We start from the raw sequence: 25864 nt of genomic DNA on the forward strand, positions 1-25864 counted from the left end.
AGAACCCACAGTAGCGCGATATCTCTGCCCACAGTATGAATCAAAGAATGAAAAACAACAAGTTCAGAATGATACTTCGATGTATTATGCATCCATTTGTTGCCTTCAGACTTGAAAACGCTTTTAAGGCGTACCGGTAGGCATTCACCTGCATTATGTCATCTATGCTGAAAATCGCCCAGGAGAAATCTTAATTTGTAGATTTATCAATGTTCCTTCTTGCTTGCACGAAGCAACTAAACAGCAGCATAAAACTTGCTACCGACAAGAGCGCTTACGACCACAAGGCTAATTTCCTATGGCTTGAGCCACGCAGTACACTGTGGTGTCAGTCCCATGATTTCGCGACCTTGCTTGTTTGGTACCGAAACATTTGCCGCAGAATTTGTACAACTCCAAATGAAGGCTACACTACAAGTTTTATGAGACTGAGACTCTATTGGTGCTACGCTGGGAATCTTAGATACTACTGCTGTACAAGTGCACCAAATGGCATCCTGTTTGTTGCCGACATGTCACGCAAGTCGAGCTTGAGTACGCCCTTTTCCCTAATTCCTCCGAATAATACATTGAAGTGAAAATTATATTTGTATAACTTACTTCGAAGTATTTTCCAGCATGCAAAGAAATACTACAAACTTACCAGCAAACATTATTGTGTGCTGTGCAAATTGATACTATCGCAACCAGCCATTGCAGCCGCCATCCAGTGCAAGGCTGACCGCCAACCTTGGGCTCATTTTATTTATCAAGGTGAATCGCCAACTTTGAAGTGTCAAGAGCTGACGGGTAAACGCAAGCAAGTGGGGTGGAGTTACGAGTTTGAATAACGTATTTTTCAAGACCACGTGCTTCCCTACATTTTCAGCCTTTGTTGAGAAAATTGAATTTCATTGCACTCGTATTTTCGAAGGGCCTGCTTACGGGATAAGCAACACATTCTGCACTCCATCATCGCGCGTGAGTGACTGGCGACCTCTTCTGGGTGGGGGAGCCTCGAGCTCGAGTGGGGGCAGATTTACCTTTATCCTTTCGGGTCATGGTCACGTTGAAAGTCTTGGTGCCTACCGTGCCCGGGATAGAATAAGCTCCTGGCCCGACGGCCTCGGGTACAGTCGGCTTCACGCGAAATCGTGCTTCATTTCCGACTGTCAAACGAACATCTCTCGATCTCGTATATACGGCGCCAGCAACGTCAGCGCTTTCCCTGTAAGCTCCAGGTCCTGGTACATCACAAACGTCCCTCGTGTTGAACACGGATCGCTCTTGCGTTGAAAGGAATGGTACGCGAGGTGACAAGAAATTCGGAGCATCCGATTCCTCAATCACTGGTGTGCTCGAGGCAATGGTAGAAAATCCATTGGAGACATTGTACTGCCCAACGGCTGGAGTGACCTGAGAGCCTACACAGTGCACGTGGGGTGGGGCATGCGGTGGGGCGTTCTTCGCAAACCTGGCTGAGCTGGATTTGAATGCGGCAGAATTCAGAAATTGTGTAGTGTTGAACGAGCCTGTCTCGGAGTAAGCTCCAGGGCCTGGAGTGAAATCCTCCACATCCATGCGCTCCAGCTCGCCCCAGACCTGCCGTTCCGACGTGGTTCCAAAGACTCCATTTCGGCCGATGCAGAGTTTGCCTTTAACCGAATTGTTGAGCGAGCGTGGGGTCTCACTTTTGTATGCGCCGGGGCCTGGTGCTGCGGGTGCCTTCGTAGGTGCTAAGCAAGGGCGCTCTGACGCACACGAAAACCCGATTCCATCGGCACGGTGGTGAGGAATCGACGCTCCACTCGTTTTCCTTCCGAGCTGCTTCGACGTAGAATTTCTGCCAGCGCCACTGTACTGGCCTGGGCCTGGCGTAGTGGTATACGTCGGGTGGCTAAAGGGGGTGGCGATCTGCGACGTCAACTGGGTGCGGCCTGTGGCGGATCCAAATGCTTCAGTTTTCACGCCAACACCACTGAATTTGTTCTGCTCCTGGCGATAGCGCTCGGCTCGCCCTTCCTTGGCTAGAAGCTCCTGCTCTCGATCGGGGTCATACACTCCGACTGGTTTGGGTGCCGGGATAATGGGCACTTTGGATGCAAAGACTGCGCTTTGTCGTGCCGCTCGGAGTTGGCTGCGGCGTGCACCGATGCGTGGTCGCTGGCCTTCTGGGATCAACGTAGGAGATTTCGGTGGCGCGGTGATCGCTGCAGTCTCAAGAACGGGGATAGTATTATACTGACCAGGACCTGGAAACTTGGCGAGCTGTTTGTTCTCCTCCCAAACTTCACGTTTAGCAGTCGAATTCAGCGATGACGCAGCGTTCTTCTTCTCATTCCAGATCGGGTTGTGTCTGCTATAGGCAGCAGGCCCCACCGTATCCTGACCAATGCCTGAGTAGATCTCACCCGGCGGAGATTGTCGCTGGAGTTCAACACCCACCTGTACGTAGCCATAGCTCTGTTGTCGCTGTGGGATAGCGGGTACTGACGGCTTCACTAAATGTGCGAACTTGTGGGGGCCTTGGTGCTCTCGTTGATTGTTGGAAGGTGGCGACGAAGCAGGGCGCAGGTAGCTGCCCGGGCCCGGGTTGTCTTGAACACTAGATGCGCCAAATATTGTAGACCCCGGTGCACTCGGAGCAAAGCGAGATATCTGCGAGCGACAAAGTTTAGTCGGGAGATTCAATATTGAGCAGGTACATAGGTAGCTTTGTACCTTAGTGGCGAAGACATTTGATGGTGGTAGTCCGTGTTGGTGGCGTGATTCATCGATGTAAGCTCCGGGGCCTGCGCGCAGCAAATGTGTCAGACTATCAGAGCCCAGATAAATCAGTACGAGGCAACTACGAGACCAGGGGTGATCGCAGACGTGGTCTTGTTTTCGTTGAGGTTGCGTTTTCCCGACGTGGCAAAGCTGGAGAAGAGTGGCCGTTGAGCGCGAGCACCAAAACTCGTGATGGCCTGCTCGGTTGCATACGATCCGGGTGCCACCGTAGCTGGTGTGGGGGTTCCAGTGCCAAACGCTGACACGCGCTTCGATCGCGTCGTAATAGTCATCTTGAACCTTGCCCGCCGCACTTTTGAAAACACAACAGGTTTCAAGAATGGAAATCACTCCAGAAACAGCTCAAAGCATGATCACTTCAGATATATTGGGATGGCGAGCATTAGGGCACGAGTGCTCCCGTTTTGCTCTACTGGGTGACATCAAGATCTGCCAGCTGCTCGCACAGTCGGCGAGCAAGGTCTGGACGGTAGGTTGCTAGCTTGACTTGCAGCATAGCAATTTCATCCAGCAGTTGACGCAGTGAAACTCCACATCGAGAGCGGTGCGGGTCAGCGCAAAGAATTCGCCCGGTTGCTGGAGCTGCTGCGGAGCGTCCGTGAGAGCGAAGCTCGTACTTGGCCAGTTCTTTCTGCAATTGCTCCATGACTGGGCGCAGTCGACGTTCATGGACATCTAGCCACTGACGAGTGAGTAGGCTGGCCTGCCGCAGGGTTGTAGGACGTCCGAGCACAGTGAGGCGTGCACCTTCGTGCAAGTCCCAGACAGACAGAGGCACCCCGGTCACTGCGTGCGTAATGTGGGAAATGGTGAACACATTGGGAGAATCCTCCAACACAACTTGAAAATGACGTGTCGGGATGGAAAAGTAAAGACGCAGGCGGCGTCGGGTCTCCCCCAGCAAAGATGTTTCTCTCCACCAGCAGTGAAAGCACAAGATCTCCAGCTCAGTAATGCTGCAAACATGAGCGCGCATAGTCAGTAATCGCAACAATATATATATATACCGACGTACTTCTTCATCGAGGTCAACTTGTGCAGCGTGGCAGCATGATCAAATTCTTGAGGGTCAGCAGCCCGTGTCATAGGGTCGGTGTCACCGGCCCCAGTCCCCTCATTATTTCCAAGTAAGGGCACCAAAGGATGAATATTTTGTTGGGCCTTGGTCACGAAGTTGTAATAGTACGTGCTCGTCGGCTTCGCCGCTTCTGGAGATACGATTTCTTCAAATGCCATCCACGCAGACGCTTCGCTTCCCCATTGATGGTTTGACGCTTGTTGCTGGTGGTGATGACGAAGCACCTTGACTTGATCGAGGAAATAGCGCTCGCTACCACTTCCGTCGTCCTCGTGCTGTCTTTTCGGGGGATTCGGTATTGTGGCGGCCAGCTTCATTAGCGGAACCAAGTACGGTTCGCGGCACAGATCCACATCAAAGCGGCGTGCCTGTTCGTATAAGTCGTCAGGGGTGAGGAATGTCGGCGTCTCCATCTCGGAAGATATTGCCTTGGTGCTTGCGCCGGTAATGCGTAGCTCGCGCACCTCCAAACTATTCTATGAACGGCATTCGTGCATTATTCGAGAAGGAATGCAAGAAATCTAAAAATATTCAACAGCTCACTGTTGCTGCACGCAAAGGTACAGCTAGCTACCCACTATGCAGTTTTTACTCCTTTTTGCTGCCTTGAGCGCTTCATCATCGCGGCAATCTTGGCCTTGTATCGAGGGCTCCACACCTCTTGCCAATTTGATACTAGCGAACCGAGGGTATACATGTGTGCTCGCAGATACAGCTTTGCTGTGCTATTTTCCGTACCGGTACTTGACCGCCGAAGCTCCTTGCGCTTGAAGAATTCGTTCGTTGTGAGGTTGCTTGACACTAGATACAGGTGAAATCCCGAAAAACACACGAGCGCAAAGCCCATTCCAACACAGAGCACGAACAGAACTGTCACGGCAGCTTCAGCGTGAACTAAGTATCGTACGACAACCATAGGCTCGCCTTGAACCACAGTGTGGGTGCTCTCGTTCAAGAACTGCTCGCCGAGGAGCTGCCTGTATTCGTCCGCAAGGATTGCAAACAGCACGTACGAGCCGTAGCTGCACAACAGCACGTTCATCTATGACAATGAGGTGGTAACAACATGTTTTATCATCAGTTGTCAATCTTTGGAGAAACTTGCCAAATCGTACCAGTAGGAAGCGGAGGAAGACACTGTGGTTGCGCTCGCCAATGCATGTATTCAACCACCCACAATCTGACGGTGGCCATCACCAATAAGTTAGCTTTCAGTCGAGATAAAAAAAAACAAGAGTGAATAGTGCGACGCACGGTGGTCGAAGCGCGGGACGCACTTGTTGCAAATGGAGCAGTGCTTGGAACGCGCGAGCCTGGAGTGGCGAGCACCGCGTTAGCAACACAAACATGTCGGAGACTGTCAGTATTGGGATACTGCGAATCAGGCAACTGACTTGGATGTCTTGCAGGTCAGGCATTCGCGCTTGCGGTAGAGCACGTTGTCGAAGTCGTAGTTGTCAAAGTATACAAGCGTCTCTGTCATAGGAAGTCGTCAACCAACTGACCAGTGGACGAAAAGTCTCCAAACCGACACGTACGGGGAAGCAAGACCCCCGGCGAGGACATGGACGCCACAATGAAGCTGTGCAGCGCGCCCAGCACCGCGACGAGGCTCAGGTATCTAGAGTCAGAAGTTCATAGGGTCAGTCGACCGGCCCAGCGGGTGCGGACGGTGTCACGCACACGTGGATCTCGCTGAGCAAGTCATTAGGCAGATGCGGCAGCCCCGAGAAGAGGAAGGCGCTGTAGCCGCCGACAACGAGCAGCAAGTAGAAGATCTGCGCATGTTGCACGTCAGGTGTGTAGCCATTTACAAGGAAGATACTTTTTGTCGTCGCGTTGCGACTCGCCAAAAGCTGGCGCGTGTCCGCTTCCGAATCACCTGTTGCAGCGGGTTGGGCTGGTACAGCGCGTAGCCCAGCAGCCCCGCGAGGTGGCCAGAGGCTCGCGCCACTTTCACTTGACTTGTCCCGACTTGACTGGGCTCACGCCGCGCTTCCATCGCCAATCCAATCCAACGCTGGCTTTTAGAAAGCGAGCCAGTCTGGAGAATTTGTCGCCAGACACAAATTCTGTCATCATCAAAACCTGCTATGATCTAATATTTCCCGCGTGTGTGTTGAAAAGATGGCACCTCTGTCGAGGCATTCGCTGTGTGCTCGGACCTCTCGCACCAAAATTATCCACCTTGCACAGAACACGAGGCCTCATTTCCGCTCTTGCATCGACGTAGTTAGTCGCCGCCTCTTCCCCCACGATACCCGCCCAGTAGCCATGAGCACGCGCGTGTTTGTGCGGCTGTACGACGGTACCACACAGAACGAGACCGATGACGAGGTGCTGGAGCTGAATCCGGCGCCGCTCAAATGGAAGGACGTCATCACGGCCATGGTGGCGGCCGTGGGCAAGCAGAGCGAGTACGAGGACGGCGTGACGACCCCCAAGGCGCGCCTCTTCCTGTTGCCTGCCGAGGCCGGGGGCATCACTGGCGAGGTGCGTCTCGAGCCGCTCTTGGCTCTTTTGGTGGAGATCTAACACTCGCTCTTGCGCTCTCAACAGCTCAACGCCCGCGCGCTGCGCTTCGGCGTCCGCGAGAACGACCGCTTCGTGATTTGTCTGCAGGGCGAGGACTACCAACCGCCCAGTGAGCGCCAGACTGCTGCTTCTACTTCTACTGCCGTCGCTGTCACTGGCGGATCTTCTGCTAGGCCAATGACGTTGTCCACACCGAGTGCTAATAGTGCCACGGCCCAGCCCAGCATTTCTCCCTTTGGCAATGGCCAGACTGCAACGCAACCTAACAACGCCGCACCGTCTGGTGCCATGGGAGGGCCCCCGAGAGGCGGCGCTCCGTCGGGAGGTTTGCTGTCCAACGGCAAGAAGGGAAACAAGCGCTACCGCAGTATCTCGGGCAAGATGGCGGCGATCAAGTCGCTGGGTGACAAGGGTCTTATCTCTAACGATGACCGTGGCCACCTCAAGGATTTGCTCCTGAACAGCGACTCGCCGCAGCTCCAAGAAGCACTGGACAAGTACAACAACACGGGCGATTTCCAAGCTGTGAAGGACCTCCTGCTCAAGGAGATCCAGAACCCTTCTTCTAAGCGCAATACCGGCGACTGGTTGTCCGAGAGCTTTGTAAACGACATCACACTCAACTTCAACTCGACGTCACCGATGGCCAAGTCGGAGCCAATGCCGGTGCCAGTGCAGAATATGAACCAGTTCAATGCGACGTCTGCATCGATGACCCCGTCAGGCAACACGTACGCGTACCAAACAGCCAACCAGCCGACGCCCATGAATACGTCAAGCTACCCGCAGAGCTCCCCTATGGCTATGAACCATTACTCGGCTTCCACGAGTCTAGTAACCCCTACCGGCGGCAACATGTCCAGTAGTAACAGGTATCCAACTTCGATGCCGGTGTCAGCAGGCTACCATCCCACGACATTGATGCAGCAGCCGTACCACCAGCCGCAAGCATCTCCGACCAACATGTACGGCACACCGCAGATCAATCTACCACTGCGAGACCGCGCTACTTACATGAAGCGAGGGTACGAGTCTTCTCCCGTCCACAACATGATGGGTATGAATCCACCAGCAGTGTCTCCTGCGGCCTCCACGCCAATGGGCATGAACGGCTACGGGATGCAGCAAGGGTACGCCATGAACCAAGGGTCATACCCTGCAAATGTTATCTACGCTGGAGACCAGACTCAGTACGCCACGAGCCCGTACATGTCAGGTGCCAACGGCGTTTACAACCCGTACCAGCAGCAGCCTCAATATGCTATGAACCGGTACGGCTATGGCAGCATGCAGCCTGATATGGGCTACAATTTCTATGCTGCCGGCTATGGATTCGGTAAAGCCCAACTTCGCGCTGGGCCAGGAGGAAAGTGGACAACCGCTCCGCCCATGCCGTCGTACCCTCCACCCTGCTCGAAGGAGGAAAAGAAGGAGAAGATTGCCAAGTGGCTGAAGAAGCGCGAAACCCGTAACTGGTCCAACAAACCGTCTTACCCAGTGCGACACAGCATTGCGAAGAACCGCAAACGCGGAGAAGACGGTCGGTTTATCACGAAGGCGCGACTTGCCGAAATGGCAGCGGAAGAAGCGGCAGCAGCTGGAAACAGCAATGAACCGCAGAAGTCGTCGCCGCCGTTGTCTACAGCTGGAGAAGCCCTCGTTCCGTTGGTGTCTCAAACTGCCATGCCACAAGCTACGTCTGTGCCGTGAAGTCGTCCTGCTGCGATAGAATAGTTGTGTATCGAATAGTTAATCCGAGCCTAAACGTATTTGTGGCCTTCCTAGGAGCGTAGCTGCCTTGAATCCATCCATACACCGAAGTATACTACTACTGTAGAAGCACTTGATTGTGAGAAGTTGATGTAGACAAATATTCGCACAATCTATTGAAACAAACACTATCGGTACATGCACACAAGAGCGCCTCTATCTATGGTAAGCTGCCCTTACAGCGGAAGAACGGCAGGGCTCACCCCAACGGGGACAACGGGGTCTGTGGTCGTCTTGTCGGGCTTCGAGTCACTCAGTTTGATTAGCTTCTGGAGTGTGTGAAACTCGTGTTTGGTGCTGCATACCATTTGGCCGTCTTCCCAGCTGTAGCGATTCCAGTTGAGGATGGAGACGGCCCACTGGTCTGTGACTTCACGAGTTGATCCGGCAAATGTGATCGACACCAACGTGTCCGCCTCCACTGGCTGCGGGGCGCCACGGCGGCGAACGGATGGAGTTCGCGGCTGCGCGTCGACGCGAAATTGGTTCCGCATCTGGCCGAACTCGTTCGAGGGCAGCAAGAAGACATCAACCTTGGACCCTGACAGTGCGATAGCCCCCAATAACTCGCCACCCATGCGCGAAAAGTACTGCAGCATTCCCTCGTCGAGAATGCAGTAGACGATACGAGTTTTTTCGCCGTCGATCTTTAGCAGGTAGCCTTCCACATTGCCGCCGTAGCTCATTGTTCTGTTGAAGCTTCAAAAAGGTAAAGTCTGAGCTCGGTCCGATATACTGCTGCCTCGACCGCTCCAATAAGAAAGTGGGCACGCTTTGCCGCAGGAGAGCCCTATGGCAGAGTCGGGCAAGAGCGGGAGATTCAAACGGATGAGGACAAGGCCATGTGGTGCGAGGACGCCAGCAGGGCTGGGAACGTTAAAATAGGAACAGCAATTGAAGTTGACTGAGCAGCGCTCGGCCGGATGCCTCAGGCTCTATTCGTGTGTCGGCTGTCATGAAGGTGGCCACCACTTGAATGCAGTCATGGCGTGCGATAGCGAAATTCTAGCTCCATTACAAGTTTTCATGAAAACCGTTTGTGCCGTTATGGCCGCTGTGTCTCTTCAGCCGAAGCGCTACAACCCGTACACTTTAGCAAACGCAGATGCCGCTTTCGAGAATGCCCGGCGACGGGCCCCCGGCGACCGAAGTGTTGGACGCCATGCGCTCATACGCCGAGGGTCATCAGGTGAATGAGATGTTGCATATCCTACTGACACGGTTGTTAGAGACCCAGCCGCTCGATCCATTTGAGTTCCTCATTCACACGCTTCAAAAGGACGAGCAGCTGGATGCGCTGGAGAAGAAGGCTGCCTTGCATCGATTCGACTTGCGCCGTGAAAAAACCAAGAAGCAGCTGGTACTGCAGCTCTACAAGCGCCTGGTTGCGCTACAGCGCACCCAGCACAAGGACAAGCTCGAGGCCCAGGGCGTGCATCTTGCTCGCGGGTTCCTGACCTCGCAACTGCGGCTCGATGAGACCCGATGTCAGATGCACAAGCTGTTTCCCAGTCACTACCGCGACCTCATCGCGTGGTTTACTACACACGAAGAAGACCTGTCGAGTGCCATTCCCATCGAGCAGTTTACCAACACTTGCATGCAGATCTTGAGGACGCAGGCATCGGCTTAGTTGGATAATGGCTACATTCGAAAGTGGCTACATCCACTGAGCCTTTTTTGTGTTTTTGTTTTGCTTTCTTGCTATATGTACGATGGAACTGCGAGGAGCTCCGTTTCCGAACGCTGCGCGCGTGCGGGCTGCCGACCAAGGGTCCCTGGACTGGCTGGTGCCCTTCATTCCTCCGGTCCTTCGAGTGAACCGTGAGACGCGCGCCGAGATTCGACGCAAGCTGGAGCAATTGCTGTCGAAGGAGACGCTGCAGCATGTGGCGCTCGCCCTAAGGCCGCACTGGCGCTCGCTCGTCTTTTATTCATTGCTGACGACCATTTGGATCGGAGGACTCGTCTACATACACCACAACGAGGCGGAATTTGCGGTGGCGTACGTCATTCTGTCGGGCTTCAGTGTCTTGGGCTATCACCTACTGGTCGGAGGCGACATACGCTCGGACAGCATAAGCGCGTACTCGGTTTTCAATCGCGGAGCCCAAAGGATGTTGGGCTCACTATCGGCGGAGCAATTTGAGGTACGGGGCAGAAGTGATGTCAGAGTTGTAGTAATTGCTCATTTAAATTATGCCTGCGCTGCACTGTGCTGTAGAATGAGATTCGCCATCGCCAGCCAGGACTTGATGACGTTCCCGGCCCACAACAGGCTGGTCGAGCAGCGAACGAGTTTGACGGGCAAAATGAGGTGTACGATGAAGATGACCCGTGCGTATGGCTTGGGTTTCCTATGCTGTGAGAGAAATAACTGACAGTGTGGAATGTTTTTGGCCTCCTGACGCAGAGACCTGATAGCGGCGCTCAAGCTCTCGCTCCAAGAAAAGAAGCGCGAGGCACGCCGAGCTCGCCGCACAAGTCGTAGGACGTGACAGGGTTCATTGCTTCTATAGCATTCACATACAAAACGTTGTCGGCTAAGTACAAAGCTACTTCTTAAAAGCCGAGTGGGCAACGGCTAATGCGCTTCTTGGGGTTCCCATTCTCGTCTAGATCGACCATCTCTGCCAACTTCTCTGCTGAAATAGGAGGGTGCCCAGGCGGGAGCACAATCTCTCCGGGGGCAGCATTAGCCTTCCGGTTCGAGTACCGCAGCATACCGTTCAGCGCACCCACTGCAGCAAAACGGCCATATTCGTCAGTGTCGCTGTAAAAGCTACGCATCAATGCAAGTAAACGATGCAGCGCACCTGTGAACAAGACGAAACCTGTGACCATGGAGGGCGAGAACAGTCGCAGCTCGGTCACAGACGTCAGGTTGGCGTCCAACGCCACCGTTGCCATCGACACGGTCCCCGAAAGCACCACCGTGCAGATACCAGACGCCGCCATCAACTGCAGGGTTCAAAGTGAGAGCCAATATTCAGTTCACGCAGTGGTGTAGCGCAGTACGCACCAGCGACGCGTCGCCAGCCACAATGGACACAATGGAAGGACTGGGCGGAGACGGCTTCACCAGCGGTTCGGCCACAGCACTTCCTGCGGTAGGCTTCTTTGCCACCGCACGCAGCTTCGTTGTCGCTGCGCTGTTGGATCCCAAATCGACGGCCATGGCTCCTGTGTTCTTCTGCTTGTGCTCTGCTTTGGATTGTGGCTTGCCAATATTGCCAACTTCGCTGAACACTTCGTTCTGACTATGACACGCGTTTTATGCTATTGGATAGGTAATTGGTAATACCTATTCAAGAGAATAGCATGGTCCACCCTACAGCTTCAGCTGCTTCATCAGCGAAGCGATTTCCTGTGCAACCTCCTCATCCTCCTTCGTTTTCACCGGCACGGCCTTGGCTTTCAGCACCCAGTTGACGGCCTCCTTAGTGCGCTTCATTTTCATGAAAGTCTACGAATGAGCGCAATAAAATAAATGATTAGAGAAGTGTTGAAGCTGACCAAAGCAAGCCTCGCCGACTTTCAGGACCTGCGCAAGGAGGAACACGTTCTTCTTCCAGAATCCGGGGCTGATGTTCTCTGAGCAAATCCACGAGCACATTTGAGAACCCTGAATTTGCACGCTTATCAACAAACTCGTAGGAGGTTTACCTGCTGCCTGGAAGTGCTGCGCGGCTTCCTCATATGTTGCAGAGGGAGGCGTGCCGAAAAGTGCAGCAGCAGCGCGCTTCTCAATCCAAGTCATATCGGCGAAAGCTAAGCACCACTGCCCAAGGATGTTGTGAGATGTGGCATCAGTCGGGTCCAACTCGATTGCTCGCTGAATGTGATCCTGCGAAGAAGAACACGTCAGCAAAAAAAGCAGGCACTGGTGAGCTGCAAAATACCCAAGTCTTGCCCGAATGACGTAGGCCCCTGCGATCTTCTCCTTCAAATCGCGGAAGTTCCCCACCGTGCTGAAGCAGGCATGTCATTTTTGCGGTCAGAATTCTGCCACGAGGAGCAGCAACTTCTTATATAACCTTACCTGGTCATGATGGCCATCCACTTGTTGGACGCTGCCGAATCCGAATCCAGGGCATATGCCTTCTCTGCGTCAGCTAAGCCCTCAAAGGCCAATGCCTTCTTCTCGTCCGGGCTACTCTTCTCCTCCACAAGATAATTGCAGGCGCGAGCCAAGCGCCACAGCTAAAACAGCAGCGCAGTCAGGATTAGAACCGTCCTTAAAAATGGTGCATTTCACAAGCCATACGCACCATTTCGCCGCTTGGAGGGTACTTCGGCAGCTCTCCTTTTAAATACTCTCGTGTGCGGCCATGCTGCCCCTGCTCAAACAGTTCGTCTGCGCGTTTGATAACAGACTCGACGTCTCCAGGCACGTCGCCCTTCTCTTCGTCGTCATTTTCCGTTGTGGCGCTCTGGCCACTGGTTTTCGGCGCCATCGGTGTTTCTTTTCCTGTTTCACCAAATCCGTATTAGTCTTTCAAGTAGTTGCAGAGTAAAATGGCACGATGTTAACCATTGTGCTGTCGAATGAGCTCGAAGTCGCTCGCATTGTTCGGAAACACCGCCTTGTCCTCGAGAACTGGCACTTCCGAGTTCATTCTCGATGAGCGTGTCAAGAGTTCCATGCTAGCAGCTATAGGCACCATCCATGAACCAACCAACAAAACGTGTTAGCACTTCATTTGTCTCGCTCATACGGTGCGCTGTTCACAAAGTTAACCCACCTGTGAAGATGCCAACGGCGATCCACATCAGCGGCTGGAACATGGGCTGCTCCACGAAGGAAGTCTCTTCGTCCTCGCTGCTCCACGTAATGAAGAGCGACACGACGGTCACCAGCACCATCAGCAAGAGGCCGAACATGGCCAGCAGCTACAGTAGTAGCAGCACCACCACACAAGGCAGTAAGCAGACCGTTATCCACCAGAATCCTGCACTAAGCTGATACCTACCATATTCCTTCCCCTGGCCACAGCCACCACCTGCTGCTGCTCGTCACCCGCCGCCTCCACTTCGTCCTCCGACAGCCACTCGGAGTCCACGTCCTCGCTTTCTTCCGTCTCGGCGGCCACAGGCATGTCGCTCTTTCCGTGGTCGCGCACTCCTCGTGTCGCGTACTTGTACACGACCACTGCCGCCGTCGCTGTCCCTGCCACTGCCGCCAGCGACCAGAGCCAACCACGATAGTTGGTGGGCGACATCCTTGAAAAGATGCCACTTCAAGCGAGAAACCAACGTTGTTTAAGCGTTAAAACATTATTTTATTCATTTGTTAAACCCAATAGCGAGACATTTGTGTAGTCCAAAATCAGCCGCCGAAGCATGGGCACCTCGCGCGGATCGGAGCGCGGCGGTGACAGGCCCAAGAAGCACAAGGACCGCGGCGTCAAGTTCAACGAGAAACACACGATCAAGTACGGCTTGTCGGTGTGCAGTCGGAACGCCAAGTCGAGCGTCGTGGAGTCTGTCATGTGCAAGTTCTGCGTGGCCTTCGGCAAGGAATCGGCGGCCGACGCCACGCGTAAGCGACGTGCCACGGCCAACATCAAGTACTTCCGGCAGCCGTTCCGTGCCGACCACTACCTGTCGCATCTGGAGATCAACCACAAACAGAAATGGGGCGAGTACGAGCAGTCGTCCACCCCCGAGAAGGAAAAGTTCTTCGCGGCTCACATCGAGGAGGCCACCATTAACTCGTTGGCGCAGGCGCAGCAGCAGCTTATTAATGCCCAAACAGGCAGCCCCAGCAATATGGGAGCTGTGATTAGCTCGGCACTGCCAGTCGTGCAGCGCGTGGGCCCCGTGCGTCTGCCCGCCTCGGAAATCGAGAAGCGCGTGGTGGAAGAGCTCGTGGGCGACATGTTCTTCAACGCCAGCGACGAGGGCGGTCTCTCTCGAGAACAGGCTCTGGACATCTTCCGTCGCAAGGAAGGTGACAACTACGACATCGTCATCAAGAACCAACGCTTGTACGACCTGGCCATAAAATTCGTGGCCTGTGGCGCATCCTTCCGTTTAGCGTCGCGTATGGTGCAGTGCACGAAAGAAGAAACTAAAATGGCCTACTACGGAGGTTGCTCTGAGCACAGAGTGGCGGGTTATGTCCGCGCGGTCATCGCCAGTAACCTGCAGAAGATTGCGCTTATGATGCGCTCTTCGTGGGCGTACGCAATAGCCACGGATGCCGCCGTCCATCAAGGCACGTCGTACCTTGATTTCCGCGTGCGTTTGTGGCAGAATGGCTCGTTGCAGGACTTTCATCTGCTCACATTGCCCACGTTCGACCAACACCCGGCACCTTCAATTATGGAGCGTCTCGAGAAGTTCTTTGATATTATGGATCCGCATTGGCGCAGTAAACTGCTTGGCACTACCACGAATGGAGGCATCAATACAGGGCACAACAATGGCATGACAGGCAGTCAACAAGGACTGTCAGCACGCCTCACAACTCTTGTAAACAAGCGCGCTTTCTACCTTATTTGGTGTGGGGTGCACCAGCTGGAGCTGGTAGTGAAGAACTGTGTCGCCGCGTTTTGCCAGAAGTCTTTTTATGATGAGCTGGTGACAGTGCTTGCTACGCTGTGCCAGGACCAGCAGAGCTCCAGTCAAGAGAGATCATTATCTCCATTTACAGTCGAAGTTATCCCTGACGTCACGGCTGCATTCTCCACTACCCGTGGCTTTGCTGAAAAGCTGATGGTAGCCCTGAAATGGTTGATGGAGCACCGCCTCACAATCATACAGCGACTACAGACTGCGTTCCCGACGTCTGTGCCGTCCGCTTCTTGGTGGGTTTGCGTAGCAGTCGCCCACCGTGTCATGGCTGAGATCGCATATTTTATGAAGAAGTTGCTGAACATGGAAACCGGACCAAACCTCGTGAGTGAGCAAGTGCAGGAGCTGTGCAAGTTAGCGCTGATTATGGCGGACGTTGTAGGTGCTCGGCGTGACCTCTGGGAAGCACGAGATCCAGAGAACGCTTGTGCCGCGGGGTCGTTCCAATTGACGTACCAAAACGCTCAGCAGTTCATCCAGAATGAGGGCGGTCCGCTGGCTATCGAGATGTTCGACACACTTCGTGGGGTTGAGCGGCTGCATATCGCTAAATCTGTGGCGAAATTTGCAGTGGATCTCATTGCTGGTGTAGCCACGATCGCTCAAGAGGGACGACACTATTGCGCTGGCGACGTCGGTGTACTTGTGAACCCGCCTGTTGTGATGCCCATCGAAGTGTGCGAAATGGGGCAAGAAGCTTTTCTCAAGGTTCTCAGCGAGCAGGAGCCGCGTTTGGGCGAGACCTTTTCGGACGATGAGATTAAGTCTATTGAGAGTGAATATGAGGAGTTCGTGCTGGCCGTGAAATGCGAGCCGATCCTTGGAGGCGTTCTGAAGAAGCATGATCGCGACACGGATGTTTCCTTCGCCTGGTCCTGCTTTAACGGTCGCTTCCGAACGCTACAAGAGTTTGTCGGTGGGCTGGCCTCGGTGGTTCCTGACATGTCTGCCGGCACTCTAGCGTCAGATCTGACCTGGTTGAATTGGGAGAAACCCGACTACCGGCAGACGATGATCGACTTTGCGCTCGAAGGCATTTTGCATGCCAAGCAGAAGATGAAGGTCGAACTGGTGGACGTCCACTGTCTGCAGTCCGTTGCCTCGTCCACTGCGGATGGGAGCATGCTAGGCAGTACACCGGCAACCCCGGACGTGGGTCTCTCTCCTGCACACTCTTCGGCTGCGGCTGCGGCGTCTTTGAGCTCCAGCTTGGCCAGCATGCCTCTTCCGGCCGCGGCCATGGCGATGCCTCTCAGCATGCAGAGCACCATAATAGCGCAGGACATCGCCAATCTCTCGGCCGTCTCGTTGGCGATGGCCAAGACGGGATGTCCAACCCCCAGTAGTAGCAACGGCGCCAGTAGCAGTAGCAGCAGCGCCACCGCATCCGACCACGGCTTCATGTTAGTGTAATTGAAGGTGTGCATACCAGATGTTCAGGACGTGTGTAATGTGTTCCTTGCCATTTTGCAACTGCTACGGTCGTGCTCATGGGACCCTCTCGGCTCCTTCCGCTGGCCTTGGCGCAGCTGTGGCTATGCCCTGTGCTCGGCAAGGAGGTCTTCACCGGCAAGGCCACCACATACGGCCTCGGGACACCGCTCGGTGGGAGCTGCAGCGCGCGGATGGCACCGTACGGCCTCGACTCGTCGCTCTTCGTCGCGATGAACTACGACCAGTACTACGAGTCGTCGAGCTGCAGTCGCTGCTTGTCCATCACAGGCGAGAGCGGCACCGTCACAGCCTTCGTGGCGGACCTGTGCTACGAGTGTGGATACGGCAACTTGGACCTGAACACGGCGTTATGGTACACGGTCGTGGGCGGCGACCCGCGCATTTCCGAAATCTCGTGGTACTTCACGCCCTGCCCCGACGAGCAGGAGAAGTTCTGCTGGAAAGAGGGCAGCAACGCGCAGTGGTTTGCGCTTCAGGTGCCAAACTCGCGCGATGGCATCAAGGCCATGGAAATCAACGGCGTGGAAGGCGAAGTCATCGGGGTAACCTCGTTCTATCAGGTTTCTCCGTCCGAAGCCATTGACTTGGAGAATGTGGAGGTGAAGATCACGTCCAACGAAGGCATCACATCAAAGGCGACGCTCAAGTCCTCGGACTACAACGACTGCCCCATGACAGACGACTCCACGAGCTCCACGGCAGGCACGAGTGGAGGGACCACCACGACAGTTATCACCGACACAACTGGAGCCACTGTACACTACACCGCATGGCAAGCGTACAGGCGACGAAAAGTAAAATTCTACTAGGTATCTGCTCGTCAAGCTAGCTCGAACACCTCACTGTATCAACCATTTTGACATTTCCTTGAACACGAGGGCGATTTCCTGGCGAAGGAAGACCCAACGAGTGTGATCGCTACACAATGTCGATTCGGACAGTCTCTATCAACACTGCAACAAGCTTTGACGTGGCGGGACAGCAGCAACATGAATCGTACATTGGCGACGCCTTTACGTTCTTGCACTACATGTAGCTATTAGCCCTGGTGGTGCGTGTTGGCGTTCATGCCGCCCGTGAACGCGAACGGCACTTTAGCCAGGTTCTGCATGTTCTTCTTCCAGTTCTCGGTCATGTCGCTCATCTTGCCCTCCATTTCGGCAATCTTGCCCGCGGGCTTGCGCTGCATGCCCAGCGTCTCCAGGTAACCCGCCTGCTCGCTCTTCTTGAGGCCTTTCATGCTCATGACGCTCTGAAAGTCATCCGCGGTCCCTTCGGGCAGCATGATCTTGAAGCTCTCGACCAACATCTCATTCGGAGTGCCGATGAGCTTGAGGACGCTCTCCACCTTTCCCATCTCGTTCGCGACGAACTTAGTGTAGCGAGAAGGGATCGTCGCCGTACTCGTCGGTAAAGATGAGGACGGGAACGCGTCGTTGCTCAGCACAGGCAGCTGGAGAAAGAGCGTCTTGAGCGCATATACATCGAGAAGAAGCTGCTGGGTCGCTACCTGATTCACCTTCCGGCACTTCATCACGGCCTGCAGGATCTTGGGCACAAAGGAGGCTGCAAACTTATCGCAAAAGTTCGTGAAATACAGCCCCGAGAGCATTTGGCGCAATACCGGCACGAACACCCGCAGCTTCTCACCCATCTGCGTCACGTACAAGCTTTCGTCGCCCACCGCCTCCCACGTCTGCCAGTTCACTTTGTGGAGCGCGGACAGTTCGTCGTCGAGTGAAGTCTCCAAACCAGAAACTATGCACTTCATTGCTGCGGCACCGACGTCGTGGAATGTATCGATTTCTTGTGACAGCTCAATTGCCTCACTGAACGCCTTGTCAATCTTGGAGCGAATCACCTCCTCCAGAGATGGCAGCGTTTCCGCACAATACTCTGCCGTGTTAATCACGAAACAGAGCTCCTCCTCCTGCTTCTCACCAAGCTTTACCTTGCTACTGGCACTACTGCTGGATGAATCAAGGCCGCCAGCTGACGCAGTCGAAGCAGCAGGAAGCTTTTCATGCAGTCGCTGTGAATAGAGCCGGAAGCAATGCTTGAATTCGCTCTGGAGGTCGAAGAACGTTTGGCCGTTCGTCAGTGCCGTGCAACGCTTAATGGAGTTGCGGATATAGGCAAACATGTTCACCGAGCTCGAAAACACAGGGAGCTGTCCGTTTCGATCCACAAGCTCAGCACTCATAACTTCGTTTATCATCTGCTCCATGTTCTTGCGCTCCAAAGCCACGTACGCTGTCATAAAGGGGTCGAACGAGCGAGAAATCAGACCACGAATTGTTGGCAGACTCTGGCTGTTGTCGCCGGCCAGCTCGCCGTTTCTCTCCATCTCTTCCTCCAACGCCTTACGCTCAGCCTCCCGCTTTTTGCGTCGGTGTTTTCGTTTGATGCCTTCCGCCGAATGAGGGTCTATGACCTCACCATTCTCATCCAACTCCATGTCCTCCTGCTCTTCACCTTCTGCTACACCTTCAAACCGCTGGGCCGCGTCACGTTCGAACATAAGCGTTCGCTGCAAAGACTTCAGCAATAGAGTAACATCCATTTCATCCGGGGTATGCGCCCCAATCTGTGCAAGTAGATGCGTTCGCGTGCACTCACAAAATTGAATGCACATTCGCCGGGCCATTCGCCAGTGCTTCGGAAACACCGCGTTCAAGCGATCATCAATACCATTCAGCAGGTTATAAAACCACGTGTATCTCGTCTCGGCTTGATGCAAGCCCGCGCACTCGCCCCCCTCGCCATAAAGCCTTTCATAAGGCATCAACTGTTCGTCACAGAACAAATGAATGAGCTTCTCGCGTGTTACTTTGCCCAACGCATCCACAACTGCACACGCCGCCGAGAGGTTGGCAAAAACTGCCTTCCGTTCCTCTTCTGATGGGAAGTTGTCCTCCAGTGATTCCATCGGGCCAATCGATCGGAAGTCGGCAAAAATCTGTCCTCCAAGTTCTTCCTGCAGCGTGCGCACAGTTTTGTGTAGCTCGACGATCTTGCTGACGTTGCTATAGCGGTCAAAGTGCGTGAACAGCTGGTTTACTGCCTCGAGCAGCGAGGCAGCCTCGCGGTAGTTGCGCTGTGAGGACATGAACTCAAGCTGGTCTACCGCGTTGACTAGCATGTGCAATCGCTTCAGGGCCGTGAGTGTGGTCTGCAAGTGGCGCTTTGCGTAGTCAAGCTGCTTGATGTCGCGGCAGATTTCTTGAACCATGACCTCCGACTGCTCCGCCTTACCTCGAATATCGTGGATCTTGTGGAAGAGCTGCTGGGTTGCCATTTTGGCCTCCTTCAGGTCTACAAGCGCCTGGTGGGCCGCCAGGCTCTGGTCCTGCGACGCCTGCGACAGCGAATCATCCAGCTCCTTCATGCGTACTCGGAGACGACTCACAAAGTCTCCGATGTCTCCCAGACTCTGCTCGTCTGGGAAGTTCCGGTTGATGAACTCGCGCGCATCGAATTCCGGTCGGTCTAGCACGTCCTCCGACGGCAAAACCTGCTCGCAGCAACGAACTGTGTTCAGACTTGGCCCGCAAAACGAGCGCGTTCAAGGGTCTATTACCTTGGCGAGCGTGTCCTCTACGTTCTGTGGCAGCTTCAGCGCGTTGCCCTCGCTGTGTCTGGGCTCGGAGGACGATCCGCCGCGCAGTATCCGCTCCATCTTGCCGACGGATCGAAAGTGGAAGTTTTCACATCCCATCATATAACATACGTAAAGTATTGTATTTTTCATAATCCAAGGTAATTTTCATAGCCCAACGGAACAAAATGCAACTTTAACGCAAGCCACGTGTGGAAGCAGCGCAGCGCGCTCTTGAGGGCATACTGTCCTAGCAAGCGCTGGGAGACCCGTGAAGCAAGCAACGCCATGCAATATAATACATGCCAACGTATCCGATACGCTGAAAAAGATCGGCGTGCGTTTCTTTTGAATTCCGCAGCTTGGGGTGTGTGCAGGGAAGGTGCCACCTGATAATCGCCATTTCTCAGATTCATCCTCGACCCCCATGGGTTCGGAGGGAGGTACCCCCCGAGGGTCGAGTTACCTTGATGTTTGTATGTTCAAGTGAGCCTGAGAACAAGGGTCAGAAATCGAAACCGACAGGATCCTTCACGCTTATCCGCATATGTATGTTTGTATTTCCCTTTGATGTAGCTGACCTTCGAAGACGAAATACAACCCAGAGATCCGAGTGCGGGCTCGAATCCCAATACGCTTCATTCTCGATTTGGAACCGAAACACTCAAGCGCCTCCAAGACAGCCTCCCACCGCGAATCAAGATGCAGATCTTCGTGAAGACTTTGACGGGCAAGACGATCACCTTGGACGTGGAGCCGTCAGACTCGATCGACAACGTGAAGCAGAAAATTCAGGACAAGGAAGGCATCCCGCCTGACCAGCAGCGCCTGATTTTCGCTGGCAAGCAGCTTGAAGACGGCCGCACGCTGAGCGACTACAACATCCAGAAGGAGTCTACGCTGCACCTGGTGCTGCGTCTGCGTGGCGGCATGCAGATCTTTGTGAAGACTTTGACGGGCAAGACGATCACCTTGGACGTGGAGCCGTCGGACTCGATCGACAACGTGAAGCAGAAAATTCAGGACAAGGAAGGCATCCCGCCTGACCAGCAGCGCCTGATTTTCGCTGGCAAGCAGCTTGAAGACGGCCGCACGCTGAGCGACTACAACATCCAGAAGGAGTCTACGCTGCACCTGGTGCTGCGTCTGCGTGGCGGCATGCAGATCTTTGTGAAGACTTTGACGGGCAAGACGATCACCTTGGACGTGGAGCCGTCGGACTCGATCGACAACGTGAAGCAGAAAATTCAGGACAAGGAAGGCATCCCGCCTGACCAGCAGCGCCTGATTTTCGCTGGCAAGCAGCTTGAAGACGGCCGCACGCTGAGCGACTACAACATCCAGAAGGAGTCTACGCTGCACCTGGTGCTGCGTCTGCGTGGCGGCATGCAGATCTTTGTGAAGACTTTGACGGGCAAGACGATCACCTTGGACGTGGAGCCGTCGGACTCGATCGACAACGTGAAGCAGAAAATTCAGGACAAGGAAGGCATCCCGCCTGACCAGCAGCGCCTGATTTTCGCTGGCAAGCAGCTTGAAGACGGCCGCACGCTGAGCGACTACAACATCCAGAAGGAGTCTACGCTGCACCTGGTGCTGCGTCTGCGTGGCGGTAACTAATCAGGACTGATTCGTCTTTTTATAAGACGCCTGCTTGCGTGAGGCAAGCTCTGCAGTTGCAAAAGAGTCGCGGAAATAGATAGCATGCTGAGCTATTGAGAATGAATATATGGTGAAGTTCATCTAGTAATTGCTGGTTGTGTAACCCAACCGAGGCATAACGCAAATAGGGGGTTGGTCCTGTTTGCGCTGTGATTGTTTTCACTGGTATGATCCGTTTCTCTGTATTTTTAGTTTTGCGTTGGCGGTTTTGACACCGAAGTCATAGACCAAGAGGTACTACTTGTTGTTGTTCCTTTCTGGGAGTATGAAGGCGGAGTCGGAGCTGAGCGACAAAGAGTGGCGGCAGATGCGCCGCCAAATGTCGAAGCTTGAGTTCGAGCCCGTGCCGGAGACGCCTGCCCTTCTCCCACGATCTCTCTATGATGAAAGTGGCAAGGAGCTGGAGTCGATCGAAGAGCAGGAAGAAAATACTGAGGAGGCCCGTGAAAACGCCCTCCTCGGAGGTGACGTGAGTTCAAATCACCACGACTCGCCTATTAAGCACCGAAGGTGAGCTTCTCGAACACCTTTACGGGGTAGGCGACTCTACTTACAGTTTACTACTTTCTGCTGCAGCACAAACGTATCGGGTTACGGCAGCCCCGATAAGCGAATGCAACAGCAGCCCGAGACGGTCAACAAGAGAGTCAGCCGAGAATTGCCTTCAACATCCATGGCAGTATCTCCTCTGATAACAAGTCGCTATCGACCGCGAGAACAAACGCGACTGCCAGAAAGCAAGCTCGAGGTTGACGACACCGAACTCGCAGCACTTGATGCTCAAATGGCTGCATCGCTAGAAGCCGCTCGCCGATCGGTTATGGTCAGATCTATGCCTACGCCTCCGCTCCATTCTTACAGAAGATCTGAAAACTCACTCTCGTATTATGTGTGTGCCTAACAGGGAGGCTTTATGGAGCTCAGGGCAAAACGAGCACGGAGCGAGGCTATCGAACGTATGAAGCTATCTGCAGCTCATACGAACGACGTTGCGATTCTTCAGGTGAGTCCTTCCCTTTGACGTGCTAGGTCCTGAAGTCGTAGAATGACTTACTTGTTTGCTGCTCACAGAGTGAAGTGAAGGCGTTGAAAGAGAAACTTGCCCGAGCAGAGGCACAGCAAGAAGAGCGCGACTTGTTGTTAGATCGCTTCTCTGGGTTCGCAGTTAAACGGTCGCACGACAACGTAAGGATTTCTTCGAGACGCTTTTATCATCCGGATTAGTGATCTCATATTTTTTGTGTAGCAAATTCGCTGGGGTGGGGGACGTTCATTAGCTGCGTGCTTTCGTGGTTGGCATACTGCAGCTCAGCAAATGGTGAAAAAGCGGGGTGTTCTTCATCGTGTTCTCATCCAATCTTGCAAGCGGCAGCAACTTGCGAGTTTTCGCCTCTGGAAAGAGAGTGTACAGGGATTTCTACTTCAAAGGCAGCTCCAAGACCAGCGGGATCGGTACGAGCATCATATCGTTGGGGTTGCCCAGGAGTACCAGCTCAAAATCCAGCAGGTATCGTTTGTCGTGTAATGCTTCATGTCATAGTCACTCTAACACATTATTGCAGCTTCAACAGGATATCGATGAAGCAAAGTGTCAAGTAGCGGAATCGCAGAAATGCCGTCAGAAACTGGAAGAAGACCTCCGTCTTATATTTTTACGAGGCGTGTCCGCAATGAATATCGAGGCCTTGACTGTCTTTGGTTCGAGCCACAAACAGAATCGAAAGCTGGGGGATCAAGTTCGATTGATTCCCCACAGCCAAAAAGCTGGCCTGCTTAATAGTATTCCAACTCCCCCCTCCATCGAGATCACTAGCCCAGAAGCTGTACCATCGTCACCAGAGCACTCATCTTCGAAGTTCTCGTTAGATGCCCTGGTCCAAGATCCCGTCGTCGAAGTCGAAAGGCCAAACACCGAGTGTTCGACCCCATCTCATGCTCGAGTATCCGTAGTCCGGTCCAGTTGTTCTCAGATGCCGCCAAATTCCAGTCCAGGTGTGAATGGGTGGTCTCGACTTAGCTCTACTTCCGCACTGCGCAGTGCCGAGATGATGCGGCAACATGAATTTTCTTCGCCAGTTGGACGCCAGTCTACGACTCGATCAGCAACGTCATCGTTTCGGCCGTCTTCAGCTCCGTCGCCAACGAAGAAGCGATCGAGCTCTCGCTTGAATGCCAAGTACGAAGTGGAGATGCAGTATTTGCGCAGTACGGTGGCTACCTCAACGGCAAGAGTGGGCGGGGGCGCTTGGATTCGACCAGCTTCATCGACTCGCTCTCCGTTATCTTCTGCTAGATCTCGTAGGCTGTAGGACTCTGGTAGCCAAAAATGGACGGCGTTTCATAGTTGCTTTTATCTCGTGGGGATCACTTGTGTTTCGAGTCTGTTGCCTGCGCTGGTGCCTGTATGACCGAGATCACTTGTGTTTCGAGTCGTAGCATGAATCGACAGCAAGCCGATGTGGAGGCACGGCAGTCTTTCCCACACCTTGAAATTAAGGACGATGAATATGAAGGGCAACTCAATACAGATGGAGTTTCAGACGATGGCAGCGAAGAAGACGGAGTATGACAGTATTTGTTGCGTACACATTGGCCAAACTGTCGCTTACATGTTTTGTTTGACTTCTCGTAGATCGACCTTGAAGGATACGAAGAGTACTTAGAGCACTTGAAAAGGTAAAGCATGCAAAGTTATTTGGTTGTACACGTGCCTCTCCTCACAGTATCCATGTTTTACCTGATTCTAGCAAGGTAGCTGTTCGACCTTGCAGTGCGCGCATGGCCAATGCGGTCAATCCAGTTCCAACACGACCTGTCCGGCCGGTTAGTGCCCGCCCACGAATGCGCTCCACTCCTAGAAACCCGCCGAGCGACCTCACAATGAATGGTTCTCAATCTTGCTCGAGTGGTGGAGGAATAAGGCGAAAAAGACGAAGTGAGAAGTTGGTTCACGCGCGAATACGCGCGGTGTATAACGATGTTGGGCGTTCCTCGCTTCCGCTCGAGCAAGGGGCAGCCTCATACAGCGCAGCATCAGTCAATAGCAAGTCAAAAGTTTTCCAGGAAGCAGAAATGCATGATGAGTACTACAGGTTGCTCGACGCCGAGACCGAGTTAAAGGCAGCATGCCTTCAAGAACAGCAGAAGCGAGTGAAGGCAATTGCGCGCGTGCGTCGACTTGAAGAAATTATAGGGATGAAGGACAAGAAAATTGAATCCTTGCTACACGGCAAGGCTGTTGGTGGTGGTAGCAGAGCTGTTGCTCAAAGAGAAATTGCAGAGCGCGATCGCCAGTTTCATGCTTTGGCGCAAAAATTGAGGCAAAAGATTTCCCAGCAGTCTCAGCTGCTAAGCTCTTACGAAGAAGCGATGCAGTCTCTTCGCACTGGTATGAAGAACACGAATCTGATGGAGCTGGAGGAGGAGCGAAGTCAGTTGTATCAGGAATTGAGTCACCATCAAGAACTCTCGAATCGGCAACGTCTTGATTGGGAATCTCTTCAACAAAAGTTACTAGTGTTCGCAGAGGCGGAAGCGAGCAACAATTTTCACATTACCAGGCTGCAGCAAGAGAACAAGGTTATCTCTCACGAAAACCGGAAGCTGGAGCAAGAAGTTGGGTTCCTGAAGTCGCGAGTAGAGCTGCTTCAAAATAATCTGGCTCTCGAACAACGAAAGCGAACGTATGATCGAGAATTTAGCGACAGTGTCGGCAAGCATACTTCTTCGTCACCAACGCAAAAAATGATGCTGGCCCAAGCTCTTGAAGAGATGAAAAGATTAGTGCGGAGAGAGTCGATAGCCTCTATACGACGCGAAAAGCTAAAATCGCCAAAACCAGCCACCGCCCCCGCTCGACCAGACAAATCTATCTATCCAGCACCAATGGCTGCATCATCGACAGTTCTAGCGGCATTTTCGGTCCCAAAAACGCCAAACAGGATAACTCTATCGTCTCCGAGTCATCCTCGTCCTGTGAGTGCTGCCCCCACTCGCTTGAGCGGAACAACAGTACGCCAGGCACCGAGGAAGCCGCCGATAAGCGATAGCTCCCATAATGCCTTGGATACTGTGATTCAAGCCGACAAGCAGAGCACAGAAAGCTTTGCAGACGAGCAGAATGATGTAGATTCGAGTGATACAGACGCTGGATGTGCTGGTACAATTGCAATATTGGATGCAAGTACAGGCAAGCAAGAACAGATAAGCCTGACGACAGCTTTCCACTCTTGTAGCCCGGAAGCATACCCTGGAAGGGGCCAACAATTTGGCTGTGTTCAAGTAACGCAGGCAGTAGACGAGAGCGCATCGGATCAAATTACAGATGAAGAAATGGCGGAGATGCAGCAGAAACAACTAGCCGCCGCCGAGAGCGCCCTACGATTGGATGTCGACGATGAAATCGACAGCGAGTCGTC

The 25864-nt window shown here is 53.6% G+C and overlaps 13 protein-coding genes across 13 annotated transcripts; 7 read left to right on the forward strand and 6 right to left on the reverse strand.

Moving 5' to 3' along the window:
* Positions 1–951: 951 nt before the first annotated feature.
* KRP23_9045 (uncharacterized protein) lies at positions 952–3041 on the reverse strand (the record flags this gene model as incomplete). Its single annotated transcript, XM_067894558.1, has 3 exons — positions 952–2637; positions 2701–2771; positions 2837–3041. 3 exons carry the CDS (start codon positions 3039–3041, stop codon positions 952–954), a joined length of 1962 nt encoding a protein of 653 aa, XP_067743984.1.
* Positions 3042–3178: 137 nt separating this feature from the next.
* KRP23_9046 (uncharacterized protein) lies at positions 3179–4260 on the reverse strand (the record flags this gene model as incomplete). Its single annotated transcript, XM_067894560.1, has 2 exons — positions 3179–3725; positions 3785–4260. The coding sequence occupies 2 exons, from the start codon at positions 4258–4260 to the stop codon at positions 3179–3181; spliced, it is 1023 nt and encodes a 340-aa protein (XP_067743985.1).
* A 164-nt stretch (positions 4261–4424) lies between these two features.
* Positions 4425–5849, reverse strand: KRP23_9047 (putative protein S-acyltransferase 17; the record flags this gene model as incomplete). Its single annotated transcript, XM_067894561.1, has 7 exons — positions 4425–4889; positions 4963–5027; positions 5102–5160; positions 5242–5323; positions 5386–5468; positions 5531–5625; positions 5730–5849. The coding sequence occupies 7 exons, from the start codon at positions 5847–5849 to the stop codon at positions 4425–4427; spliced, it is 969 nt and encodes a 322-aa protein (XP_067743986.1).
* Positions 5850–6121: 272 nt separating this feature from the next.
* KRP23_9048 (uncharacterized protein) lies at positions 6122–8092 on the forward strand (the record flags this gene model as incomplete). The annotated part of the gene is made up of 2 exons (XM_067894562.1): positions 6122–6340; positions 6407–8092. The coding sequence occupies 2 exons, from the start codon at positions 6122–6124 to the stop codon at positions 8090–8092; spliced, it is 1905 nt and encodes a 634-aa protein (XP_067743987.1).
* Positions 8093–8328: 236 nt separating this feature from the next.
* KRP23_9049 (uncharacterized protein) lies at positions 8329–8838 on the reverse strand (the record flags this gene model as incomplete). Its single annotated transcript, XM_067894563.1, has 1 exon — positions 8329–8838. The coding sequence occupies one exon, from the start codon at positions 8836–8838 to the stop codon at positions 8329–8331; it is 510 nt and encodes a 169-aa protein (XP_067743988.1).
* A 434-nt stretch (positions 8839–9272) lies between these two features.
* On the forward strand, positions 9273–9785 carry KRP23_9050 (uncharacterized protein; the record flags this gene model as incomplete). The annotated part of the gene is made up of 1 exon (XM_067894564.1): positions 9273–9785. The coding sequence occupies one exon, from the start codon at positions 9273–9275 to the stop codon at positions 9783–9785; it is 513 nt and encodes a 170-aa protein (XP_067743989.1).
* An 82-nt stretch (positions 9786–9867) lies between these two features.
* KRP23_9051 (uncharacterized protein) lies at positions 9868–10650 on the forward strand (the record flags this gene model as incomplete). Its single annotated transcript, XM_067894565.1, has 3 exons — positions 9868–10302; positions 10377–10489; positions 10566–10650. 3 exons carry the CDS (start codon positions 9868–9870, stop codon positions 10648–10650), a joined length of 633 nt encoding a protein of 210 aa, XP_067743990.1.
* Positions 10651–10714: 64 nt separating this feature from the next.
* KRP23_9052 (Regulator of microtubule dynamics protein 1) lies at positions 10715–13374 on the reverse strand (the record flags this gene model as incomplete). The annotated part of the gene is made up of 12 exons (XM_067894566.1): positions 10715–10893; positions 10969–11113; positions 11175–11412; positions 11488–11618; positions 11697–11746; positions 11819–11999; positions 12066–12123; positions 12195–12355; positions 12424–12623; positions 12687–12806; positions 12898–13045; positions 13126–13374. The coding sequence occupies 12 exons, from the start codon at positions 13372–13374 to the stop codon at positions 10715–10717; spliced, it is 1860 nt and encodes a 619-aa protein (XP_067743991.1).
* A 121-nt stretch (positions 13375–13495) lies between these two features.
* KRP23_9053 (uncharacterized protein) lies at positions 13496–16144 on the forward strand (the record flags this gene model as incomplete). The annotated part of the gene is made up of 1 exon (XM_067894567.1): positions 13496–16144. The coding sequence occupies one exon, from the start codon at positions 13496–13498 to the stop codon at positions 16142–16144; it is 2649 nt and encodes an 882-aa protein (XP_067743992.1).
* A 77-nt stretch (positions 16145–16221) lies between these two features.
* On the forward strand, positions 16222–16995 carry KRP23_9054 (uncharacterized protein; the record flags this gene model as incomplete). Its single annotated transcript, XM_067894568.1, has 1 exon — positions 16222–16995. One exon carries the CDS (start codon positions 16222–16224, stop codon positions 16993–16995), a length of 774 nt encoding a protein of 257 aa, XP_067743993.1.
* Positions 16996–17225: 230 nt separating this feature from the next.
* On the reverse strand, positions 17226–19865 carry KRP23_9055 (Vacuolar protein sorting-associated protein 53 A; the record flags this gene model as incomplete). The annotated part of the gene is made up of 2 exons (XM_067894569.1): positions 17226–19700; positions 19767–19865. 2 exons carry the CDS (start codon positions 19863–19865, stop codon positions 17226–17228), a joined length of 2574 nt encoding a protein of 857 aa, XP_067743994.1.
* Positions 19866–20486: 621 nt separating this feature from the next.
* On the forward strand, positions 20487–21404 carry KRP23_9056 (Polyubiquitin; the record flags this gene model as incomplete). The annotated part of the gene is made up of 1 exon (XM_067894571.1): positions 20487–21404. The coding sequence occupies one exon, from the start codon at positions 20487–20489 to the stop codon at positions 21402–21404; it is 918 nt and encodes a 305-aa protein (XP_067743995.1).
* A 307-nt stretch (positions 21405–21711) lies between these two features.
* On the forward strand, positions 21712–24126 carry KRP23_9057 (uncharacterized protein; the record flags this gene model as incomplete). The annotated part of the gene is made up of 7 exons (XM_067894572.1): positions 21712–21956; positions 22023–22269; positions 22351–22449; positions 22518–22631; positions 22693–22953; positions 23009–23107; positions 24079–24126. The coding sequence occupies 7 exons, from the start codon at positions 21712–21714 to the stop codon at positions 24124–24126; spliced, it is 1113 nt and encodes a 370-aa protein (XP_067743996.1).
* Between the last annotated feature and the right edge of the window lie 1738 nt (positions 24127–25864).

Source organism: Phytophthora ramorum (assembly GCF_020800215.1).
Source record: "Phytophthora ramorum isolate Pr-102 chromosome Unknown Phyram_PR-102_s0007, whole genome shotgun sequence".
NCBI classification, from domain to species: Eukaryota; Oomycota; class Peronosporomycetes; order Peronosporales; family Peronosporaceae; genus Phytophthora; species Phytophthora ramorum.